This window comes from Balaenoptera borealis, assembly GCF_965194805.1.
Source record: "Balaenoptera borealis genome assembly, chromosome: 13".
In the NCBI taxonomy this organism is placed as follows: Eukaryota; Metazoa; Chordata; class Mammalia; order Artiodactyla; family Balaenopteridae; genus Balaenoptera; species Balaenoptera borealis.
In genome coordinates this window covers 2,038,890-2,050,364 of record NC_138870.1, presented here as the reverse complement: position 1 = coordinate 2,050,364, position 11,475 = coordinate 2,038,890, and the positions used below count along the sequence as shown (strand labels likewise).

The 11,475-nt window shown below is 40.6% G+C and overlaps 2 protein-coding genes across 7 annotated transcripts in view; one reads left to right on the top strand and one right to left on the bottom strand.

The window, feature by feature from the left end:
- Positions 1 to 11,475, top strand: part of CACNA1C (calcium voltage-gated channel subunit alpha1 C) — a 556,614-nt gene that overhangs the window by 22,588 nt on the left and 522,551 nt on the right. The window lies entirely within an intron of this gene.
- The window catches only part of DCP1B (decapping mRNA 1B), a 53,698-nt gene that overhangs the window by 37,058 nt on the left and 5,165 nt on the right, over positions 1 to 11,475 (bottom strand). For all 5 annotated transcript variants that reach the window (XM_082350497.1, XM_082350498.1, XM_082350495.1 and 2 more), the window contains exons 2-3: positions 8,663 to 8,703; positions 5,277 to 5,404 (exon numbers count right to left, since the gene is read on the bottom strand). In XM_082350497.1, coding sequence (XP_082206623.1) covers positions 5,277 to 5,404; positions 8,663 to 8,703 — 169 coding nt within the window. The remainder of the gene's footprint in view (positions 1 to 5,276; positions 5,405 to 8,662; positions 8,704 to 11,475) is intronic.

The window sequence follows — 11,475 nt, the reverse complement described above, 5'->3', positions numbered from 1 at the left end:
TGCCTCACTGCTAAGGAGGTTTTACTCTTGGGGTCTACACAAGTTTTACTCTTGAACTGATTTTCCTACAGAAATAATGCTATCCAAACTGGTGCTGTATTTCATATGCACATCATTATAATGTTAGTGTGCTATTATCAGTTGACTTAGAAACTTAACCACCAACTAAAATATTGTTTTTATGAATGTATTCTGATATCCAATTATATTTTTATCAAAATAAAACATATCTATAATTTTAAGTATCAAATACTGTAAGGTTTTATAACAAATAGCAGATCAATTCTCTAGCCATTATAGTCCTGATTACCACTCCCTAAAAGTAACCTTTTCCGTGACAGTTATTTCTGCTCTCCATTTATTTCTCATCCAATTTTTTTCCTAGTATGTAAACCTCTTTTCCTATATATCACGTATACACTACCTCTTGATTCTTAAGAAAAATCCATTGAAGAGGATTTAGTTCTCTGACAATACACACACACTCTCACACACAAACACACACACACACTTTCCCCCTTCCTTCCAATGTAAGTATAACACCATTTCACATTTAGTGTTATCATTTATGATCAGCAGAGCCACATAGTGTACTATGATTATATTTCCTTTCTTGTACAGTATTTTGCTTTCCCAGGAATTAAGAATTGCCTCCTTTTGTTTTTTTTTTTTTTTTACCCTCTCTGTTTTTAATGTTCTTATATCATTACCAAAATCACTGCAAACGGAACTGTAAATGTCCCAAGAGATTCAAACTCTCAGGTGTAAATTTCTTCTTGGACATGCTTCCTGAAGCCTTCCACCTCCCTACTTTTAGACTGACTCATCTTTAGTTCAGTTGCATAGGGGTCATGATGGGACTCCTCTTTACCACTCTTCTCAGAACTCCTTTACCTCCAACTTGTGCTTGGATCCCCCTTTTCCTGGATGGCTTATGTATCTGTTGTAACAGCCCAAGTTATGCTGGAGTAACAAATGACCCCCAAATCTCAATGGCTTACAATGACAAAGATTTACTTCTCATACACATTACAAGTCCATCATGGGTCACCTCTGTGCCTTCATTCCAGGACCAGGCTGACAGAGCAGCCTCTGCCTGAACACCACGAGTCATCATTGCAGAAGGGAAAGAGACGTGGTCGAACATGTATCTGCTCAGAAGTCACACGTACCACTTCTACCCACATCTCACTGGCCAGGTCAATCCACACAACCATACTTGAGTCCAAAGGGCAACTACACAATATCCTCCCGGAAGGGTCAGTGGGGGAAGAACCAAATCGCACTGTCAAGTCCGACATCAACAGGTCAGAGAGAGTCTTCTGCAGGGCAGTAAGGTTAACAATTGTGAACAACGAAGCTGTCATGGCATGTCTTCCTCTTTCTCGTTTATGCCATTTTTTTCATGAAATCCACCCTCCACCCTTGTGGGTTTATATCTTTACTCCGTTACTGTCATTTCAACAGTTTCAGGAGTGTGTTCGATCTGCCATGTTGAGCCAAAAGTCTACCAACCAATCACTTTAAAAGGGAACTTCTAGGTCATGGTCTATTTGAAAGATGAGGACTGTCTGTATAATTTTCATTCGGTGTACCATTTTTCATTATTTATAGCAGTTTTTCTCAGATCCTACAAATGTCAATAAAGAATTTAAATTGTATTTCTTTATGAATACAAAACTACCCAATATGGTAAATTCACTTTAAAACTGAGGAGTTTTCTAAAACAGCTTTGATCTAGGTATCTTGATTTTTGCCTTTTCTGATTTGCACTAAGCTCCAAGCTTATGTCTGCAATGAAATCAAGCAGCCCAAAAGAATTTCATTCTAATTCTGTAATCACAGACAATAGTATATTCAACATGTTGGCCTAGCTCTGAAATCTACCTGTCACTGCTGTCTGTAACTTATCTTAAATATTATGATCTACTCGGGAAAATACAGTTCTAAACTGTATCTCCCTATACCAAAATCTTATTTAGTTCTGAAATGGCAAATACAGCAAACAGCTGCTAGAGGGTAACAATACACAAGAAACAGTCAAATTCGGCTTTTTGTTACATTAGTTTTTATTTGATATCCTCCTTTCTAATAATGGAGATACAGTAGATTCTCAACTTAAAAAAAAAAAAGAAACTCGCTTTTTAACTCTGGAGTGTACACTACAAGATTAAGCATTTCTTAAAAGGTAAACCTTACTCAGACCCATCACTCATGTGTTGGTACTTCCACTGCTTGGGCCTAGACTTCTGGAGCTAGGCTTTCTCAGTTCAAATGCTCTTTCCATCTCAAAAGAGTCACAGACCTTGGTAAATTATGTAATCCCTTTAACCTCAGTTTCCTCATTTACAAAATAGGAATAATAGGACTTCTAAGGAAAAGTGATGAGAATTAAATAACCCGTACAGAGCCTTGACATAGTGCCTGGGAGGCAGTAAGCACTCAGTAAATATTTGTTGGGTAAATATTTTCTGTCCTAATTCAACAGGTGCCTTATTTACCTATAAAGCTTACAGAGGTTAAATTCTATGACAACCAGGTTTAAACACTATAAATCCTTTACTGTAATAAAACCATACATTTTGTGTTTGGACGAAATTCAGTTACTTATTATACATCTTTTTTTTTTTTTTTTAGTTAAATGAAGAAAGTTTGAGTTTTCACTTCTTTATTTTGTTCTTCTGAATCCATACAATTCTAGAAAGGGATAGTTATCTCCTCACGTACCAATTTTTTTAACCTAGTGAATCTAAAAAACTCACCACAAACCTGTATCAGCTCTGCCTCTTGACATGTTCCAACCTGGCCTATGACATATATTGGCCAAAGTGAAATGTCAGGACTAAAACAGGGAGATCCTTGACTCGAGAGATCTCGAGAGGTAGAGAGTCTTAAAGACCAGTCCTGAGTGAAGCTGGGTTCATTGTTCAAAGGATGATGAATGAATCTATACATCATCAGAGAATATGCAAACCAGATGCAATTATTCCATAGAGTATCAGAATATTTAAAAACATTTGAGAGGCATCTGACACGCTGAAAGCACCTGGAGCAAAACCTTCTGGGAACCTCTGATGTCAGAGACTGAAAAGGCTTTTGTAAATAAACGAAATCCAAATGACTATGGCTGCAAAGTCAAGATGTGACAAATATTAAGGAGAAAAGAAGCAAAATAAACTCAGGAAGGTAAATAGATCCATTCCCTTCCCCTCTTTGTTGTTCAACTGATATCATTTGTCTTATGGAAGCTCATTAGAAACATTTTAATACGCAGCCCAAAGGCTGCCTTCAATTTGCACTCATGTTGAACAGTGGAGAGAGCAGTACAGGCCAGTGTAGAAAAAGCAACGGACCTGAAATCAGAATGTGTGGGTCTGCCAGGGCTGCCGCCTCCCTGAGACTCAGTTTTCTCATCTGCAAAACAGCAGGGAGAGTGTCTGCCCCTCAAAGCTGTGATGAGGAAGTGTGGGAAGATGAATGAAAATGCCTGGAACAGTGCCGTCCAGTAGAAACATATGGTGAACCACAAATGTGAGCCACAAATGGAATTTTTAAATAAAAAAATAAAAAGAAGCAGGTGAAATTAATTTTAATAATACTTTTTATTTAACTCAATATATTCAAAATATTACCATTTCAACAGGTAAATCAATATAAGACTACTGAGATTTTTTCACATTCCTTTTTTTTGTACCAAGCCTGTGAAAAGCGGTGTGTCTTTGACATTCATAGCTCAGAGTGTAAAATTCAGACCAGCCATCCTAGCCCGTGGGGCGGTACTGGACAGCACAGCCTGGAACCCAGGTGGGGCTGAGCACGTTTACTAGTTCCTAGCAGCTAAACCCTGTGGGACTGAGGAAGGTTATTTTTAAAATTGACCACATTAAAGAGAGTTTGTATTTTCATATCTTCGGTACAGTACATAATATAATATATAATATGTAATATTGTAATAAGAATTTAAAATATTATCTATACCAACTAGACTCAGTATTTATGCAAAATAAGGGCAACCAAAAATTATTATAAGCCACTAATATTCATTCATTTTATATTTAATTTTGTAGTTATTTTGTTTATTAGGATTTGATTACATATTAATCTGACATAGACTCTAATAATCTCAAAAAAAAAAAATATAACCTGACATAACAAGCACACAAAAAAATTCAAACAACTACAAGCTACAATTGATTAAACTACACCTTCCGGCAAAGAAATAGGAATAGTAAACAAAATATTTCTCTGTATTACTAAATTTTTCATTTCATAGGACCTGCCATTAGAAAGTCATGTTATATAGTTTTAATAGCTTTCTTATAATTTTCTTCTTGTAAAAGTTTAACTGTATTTTCTAAATAGGATGACCACCTATCACGACAACTTAGTTACATGTGAATATAAGTAAATATAGCATTAAAATGATGCTATATTTACTTCAGAACAATTCAATGGGGTTGAAACATTATATATTACTTGTATTACATTGTTAAGATAACACTGAGTAGTACACAGAAGGCAAATTCTTGTATCTTGAGCTCAAAGAATGGGGTGGAAAATGTACGGTAACCATTTCTTAACTGCGAGGTCTTTTTGAAAGCCAGCACGGAGCACGTGCACACACGTTTAAGCAGCTGTAGTGTGCGCTTGTGTTCTGTGTGGAGATGCTCCTGCCGTTCCTAACGCTCTCATCCGCTTTTCTGTGGGCCGCCCAACAGTCAGCACGAGTGGTCAGATGGGATGCAAGAGTGAAATGGGGACAGAATTCTGGGCAGGCGACTGCTACCTCATTTCAAACCTGACAAGGACCATTTAGTTACCTAACAGAACTTCAACTTTACCAAGTGTTATGAAATTCTTAAGGACCAAAACTCTTTGGACTTTGGTTTTCATTTACTACGTATTCAAAAGATGGTGCTTCTGGAAGACAGGCCCTCTCCCTCAAGCATCTCATCGGATGCTCAGCCGAAGCGACACACGAGCTGAATGGCTAGTCTAGGTCCTGCAGCACCACCGAGGCACCCTCTGCGGTCTCCTGGCCAAGGACTCGCCTCCCCCAAGCCCCGCTCAGGCTCACAGCACAAAGCGGTCCAGCTGCAGAGGACGAGGTTTAAATGCTCACGCCATCACATTCACACAGTTTCCGTGTAAACTCTCCCGAGGAAGAAGCTATCCCGCGCCGAGGCGTGTCTCCCAGGCCACCCGTGCTGGCCCCTACAGTCACTGACACTAAACACAACAGTCACACACAGTCTCAAACACGCGTTCAGACTCACATCTGGCATTTCTGTAGAGAAGGAAGGGGTCCTGGAGCTGGAAATCCAGGTCTTTCGTGATGGGCTCTGTCCTATTCTCCATGCTCAGCCTGTTCATGATGGTGAAGCCGTGTTTCGGAGAAGCAGACCTAAAGGTCGCCGGGGGCAGGGGGACACAGAGACATGCCGTTTAGAGCAGAGCACTTCCAGGACAGGGGCATCCGGACACGCCTTCAACCTTTCCGCCCCTTCACCGTGGGCTGCACCAATGTGCGGGACGCATACGGCACGCCGGCCATGCTGGTGCTTTGGTAAAGTCCAGCCCTACTTATTTAACTGTGTGCGTATGTACATATACACAGCTTGTTTCTCTACCTACGCTGTAAGTTCCTTTAAGGCAGAGATGGTAACTACTGATAAAAAAATTATCGACAGACACCTTTAAACAATCTTGACCGTTAATACAGAGCGTACATCACAATTACAGAAAATGTTAGTGTTGGTCTGAAATTGAAAGCTGTGTAATTTCTTAGAGAAATGATGTAACTCTAGTCAATGAACTTATGAGGAGATATAGTATAATTAAAAGTTTATACAATTTAAAGCAAAGAGCAGATATTTAGTATTCTTCAGTGTAAGGCAAATAGCTTCATAGATAAGCTACTACAAAAATTTTTGTCCATAAAACTGTGCATTTAGTAACTTTTTACTTTTAATTTCATTCAATAAACCTTCAGTGCCTAGTCTCTGTCAGGCAGGAAGAACCCAAATCAAACAGAAACTAACAACTACAAGTGCATCTGTCTACCCTTGGGGGACAGGCCAGATACCAACCCAACTGGGCAACTTCTGCTGACAAACTGGAACACGCATGCTCACACACTGAAATGGAAACAGGCAGGGCCACTGATTTAATCTGGGGCACAGGGTAACAAGCCCACAGAAATGCTGTGAGCAACAGGAAGAAAAGGGGTTTATAGCTCAGTTTTATTTCACCTCTAACCACTTGATTTACTACCTACAGTTTTCTTATGAGACTTCTAATTTTAAAACTGATGGAAGGCAATCCTTGCCTAACTTATTTTACTAAGTGGTAAAGTGGTGCTGGGCATATAATGAATACCAGAAATAATCATGACGATCATTTCAACTTAAATTCTGGGGAAGAATGAAGAGTGACTTCCAAAGATGCCTGTCAGAGGATCCCCAGGAAATCACCAGTGGGTGTAACTCTATTACAGAAAGTGATGGGAGGAAACAAAGACATAATTTTTAAAATGGGATTAGGTGTTTTTATACAGAATCAGAATTTGATTATTCCAGTGTTTCATTATTACAACAGGCTTTCACCCCTCTAACTGTACGGTTACTACACCATCTCACAATTTATAAAATAGACTCAGGGGATGCATGTGCCAACTGCTCTAAAGCAACATCTGTAAGTCAAAATACATCACTGGCAGCTCCATCACCTGCGCCCAAAACTCCCTGGTGACCTCCATGAGCTGTTCTGTCAACCTCCACCGAGGAAAGACCTCAACGTTCTAGAATCTGGGCTCGGATGGTGGGCAGGCTGGGGGGGGGGAGAAGGATGGGAGAGAGGGCCCTGCTCTTAAGGAGTTAGATGTGGGGAAGAGATTAAGGACTAGGGAAGGATTTGCTTCTCAGTTTAAAGGTTTGTTTAACTGACAGCTCCATGAGCAACTCAAGAGTATATTAAGAAGTACTTGAAAATACCAACCTACGTTTGGCTTTGGTACAAAACAGAAAATACTTGCATAATCTGTTACTCCTCTGCATCAACAAAAGAAGGCCCACTAAAAATGCTCTCCTTCCACTCCCACCGTTGCCTCCTGCCCACCCTCCACGCCGAACCTGCCCGGGGCCGCAGGGGCCTGTGTGTGCTGCTCTAGTTCTGCCTGTCTCCGTGGTGACTCTCCTCTGCACCCTGCTGGCCCTGAAACCCAGCCATTAGGCCCTCAGCTTCTCTGCCGGTTCCAACGACCAAACTAACGATGCCGACGCCTCCACGCTCCGTGCCTCCGTCCCTGCCCCGTCCCGAGTGCCTGGTGCCACCACTGGAACGCCCTGCCATCACCCCAGAATCACTATTTCAAAATAAAACTAAAACTATCCTCAAGCCAGGTTCTCAACCTCTCATCTTTCCATTCCGCCAATGAGTCTGTCATCCTGTTTTCCATTTCAAAATCTCACCAGTGCTTTAAAATGTCACCGCCCCCCGCATGCAGTCTCCCAGTAAGCCCTCCCCACTTCACCTCACACCTGCTCCGCCACCACCGTCTCTCCGTGTCCGCATAATGCTAGCACACCGACTTTCCCGCATGTCTGCCATCATTCCTTTACTCCCCCACTCGTAAACCTTCAGTGGCTCCCTACTGCTCAGGAAACAGATTTCAGCACCTTCAGTCTGATATTCCAAGCCAGCAAAATCTCTTTACTCTCACTGTCAGCTTCTAACTCACGCCAAGCGGTACACACTCTCCGCCCCGGATCGCTGCCCTCACTGTGCTGTAGCTCGGGGCCCCTGCCTCTGCCTCCGTGAGGTTCAGCTCCTCCTCCCGCACCTGGCAGCTCTGTAAAGCCTCCCAGGGCCACACCCGCCCACTCACTGCTTGTCACGGGCCAACTGGCACAGGGGTAGTCTATCCACACTGTGGTTTACCCTCAAAGGTGAATGTGTGTGTAAAACAGATGAGCATGGGTGGGGTGGGAAGGGTTTGTACCAGGCCTCTGTATTACATCTCTGTAACCCACTGATGGTGATGGGCCTCCGCTATGAGATCTTACGTGGATGTTTATGTGAATAAACAGCTTAGCTGTGAAGACAATATACATACTACACATCTCTGTGTGCATGTGTGATATTAACAGCAGCTGATAAAAATTACCAAAAAACATGAATTTATTAAATCTATCCTGAAACATATTCCATTAGCTATACAATGGAGGACTAAGAGACATCTTTAATTTCGGATCACGCTTCTTCAAAGAGTCAAGAGGTGGGCGTGACCAATAATGCTCTCCTCCAAATGCTGGTTAAATAATCTAACATTCTTACCAGTGTACTTCTAGCTCCTTGCCAATCCATTATACTCAAGCACTTTGTACCATTCATTTGAATTAAAGAATAAATAGTTAATACTGCTTTTATAAGAACACAAAGATTTAAGTTCATCTACACTGAAGTTTACACTATATTCTGAAATTAGTATTCATCACACCACACAGATGACATTATTCAGTATTCCCTTCCTTATGTCAACTAATAACTTCAAACTAAGTTCTTTCACTTCTCTGAAATAAAACTACACTTGAAGGGTGACACAACAGAGTTAAGACATGAGTGAAAGACCATCAGTTTCTTTATGAAAGTGAAATACTCTTACCTTGTGTAAACAAATAAGGTTCCTTCCACATCAGTCTTTTCCTAAAAAATAAAAACAAAACAAACAGCAAAACATGTATATTCTGTTCACCAACAGGAAACACTCACAGAGGTCAGAGAACATAAGCATCTTAGAGAACAGGAATTCGATCAGTTCCAAGCGGGGTCAAACCTATTTAACGGAGGGGTGACTCTTAGGGAAAGGAAAATGCAGATTTTCTGCCCATTGTGACTCTGCTGCTTAAGCAGTGGGAAGCATCCTCCTACTGTCATTTACAAACTAAACCAGAGTGCCTTCCCCTCTGACCTGGGGACACAGCCAGCCACAGAAACCACCGCTGTCTGTACTTCCTTCTCCTCCTCTGTTTTCTGGTTCCCTTTTCTCTTGTCGTATCCTGTCACCTAGGAGAGCAGCGGACCTGCCGATAACTCTACTCTGACTACTACACAGAAGACAGCAATGCTGTTGTAGTTTTCAGACAAATTAATCGCCTATTTGATGTGGAATATTTAGAGTCATGTCTGATCTTTGAAATTCAATTAGACAGAAACATTACCAAGCTAAGACTCAAGAACTCTGCCTGAGAGGGACTGGGAAAGTTGTAAACTTAAAATGATAAACTATCATTTCAGTTCACTGGGAAAGGCTCTTTTCCATCTCCTCAGGACCTGATGAAAATGTTCAGCTTACTAAAAAAAAAAAATTTAAGTACCCATTTGTCTGATTAACTAGTAATCAGACTATTATAACTCAGAATTTAGAATTCATCTTTGCTATTTACGTGGTTTAATTTCAGCATTCTATTTAACCTCTCAATATTTTGTTATTTATATATCCATTAGCAAAGTCATTCAAAATTTAAGTACTCTGTAATTTTGGTGAAAAATACTCTAAGAAACAAAGGTATATTAAAATGATGATTCTGAAAAGGCACACAAAAAATTGCAAGCATGATCCTTTCCATGCTTGAGTAATTTCATCATCCTTAAACTGGATTTACTATTAAGTGACCACTTGCTATGAGGACAGAACACTTTTCTGTCTTCCAGTATTTGACCCTGGACGGTTTCATCTCAGAGATCTAGTCAGGATGTTTCTGCGAATCAGCACACAGAAACCTAACAGCCTTTGACTTGTTTCCTTCCTTCCTTAATGAAGTAGTAATAGAAATTACCTGGTCCTTAAGGAAAATCCAGAATCAGAAATGTAAAAGGCATGCTTCTCCTGAAATTATTCTCTAACTCCAAATTTGCAATTCTTAATTAGTTTATTGTTCTGTGTCTCAGTTTCTCCACTGAAAAGGGATAACAAACCTACACCACGCAGATCTTTGGATTAAAAACATAGTTTTCATCTAAGGCTCTATGACACCTAGATAAAAAGGTCTTTGGAAATGTAAATTCTGGTCTATTCTGGCTGAAACAGCTCAAATTCACGCATTTTCTCCGTCCCTCCACAGTTATCCAGGGGTAACCAGATTTTTTTTTTCTTTCTGGGCAAAGCCCAGGTTTGGGGTTTTGGGCAACAGTTAAAGCAAGATTCTATTAGCTCCTCCTTAGGTCCTGCAAGTAAAGAAGACTTTTTTTTTTTTTTTTGATATTTATTCATTTATTTGGCTGCGCCAGGTGTTAGATGCAGCATGTGGGATCTTTTAGTTGTGGCATGGGAACTCTTAGTTGCGTCGTGTGGGATCTAGTTCCCTGACCAGGGATTGAACCCGGGCCCCTTGCATTGGGAGTGCAGAGTCTTAGCACTTAGACCACCAGGGTAGTCCCTAAAGAAGACTTTTATGTTAAAGTATTAGTTCACAGTTCTGGGGGATTTTAGCTTAAATTTTAAAAGTACAATTTAATGATTTAATATTACACTCTTATAAAAACTAACAAGTGCTAAAAAATTAAGCAGTTCAAAATTTAAAATAATGAAGTAGAATGTAAAACAGTGCTAGTTTGCAAACTATTGGACTTGGCAGACTACTTGACACTTTCAGAACAACGCAATCTACACCTGATTATTCTGTTAAAATAATGAAAAAGTCAATCTCCATTTACCCTCTAAATCTGCCTTTCTCAATCACATATGTAGCATCTGAGTCACCTAAGAAGCTTTCAACAAATATCAATTGCTTGGGCCTCATATCCTGAGATTTTTGATTTGGTGGGATGCACTTTTTAAAACTCCAAAAGATCCTGACTCACAGAACTTAGAAAATCACTAGCTAGAAACAAAGGGAACACTCCCACTATCCGGCAGCTTCTCAAGCTCAGCACTTTTGACATTTGGGGCCAGATTCACCTTTGTCGTGGGGGCCTGTCCCATGCACTGCAGGATGTTTAGCAGAATCCCTGCCATCTACCCTCTGGATGCCAGGAACGTGGTCCCTCTCCAAGCGACAACTAAAAATGTTCTCAAGACCCTGTCAGTGTTGCCTGGAAGCAAAATCGACTCCAGTTAAGAACTACTGCTCTAAGGGCTGAGAGGTGAAAATGCCACCAGGGTTACGACACACTGGTGTTTTGGGGGAGTGGGCTTTCCTGGCAATGGGAAGTAGGTCTAGTTCCATAATTCCTACTCCAGTCCTGACATAATCGTTCTGAAGCTTCCTTAAAGCAGCTCATTTTCTGTCCCCGCTTCATTCCTTATTCCTCCTTCTGAATGCCTTAAGTTAGCCTTCATCCATATTCAGTGTAATAAGAATTTCCCTCCTTTATGTCCCACCTACATATACTTTCTCTTCTGTTCTTAAGCATGTCCTGTACACATTTATTAGGCTTATGTTCAAAAGCTCCCGTTGTGGTGGCATATAGAGACGC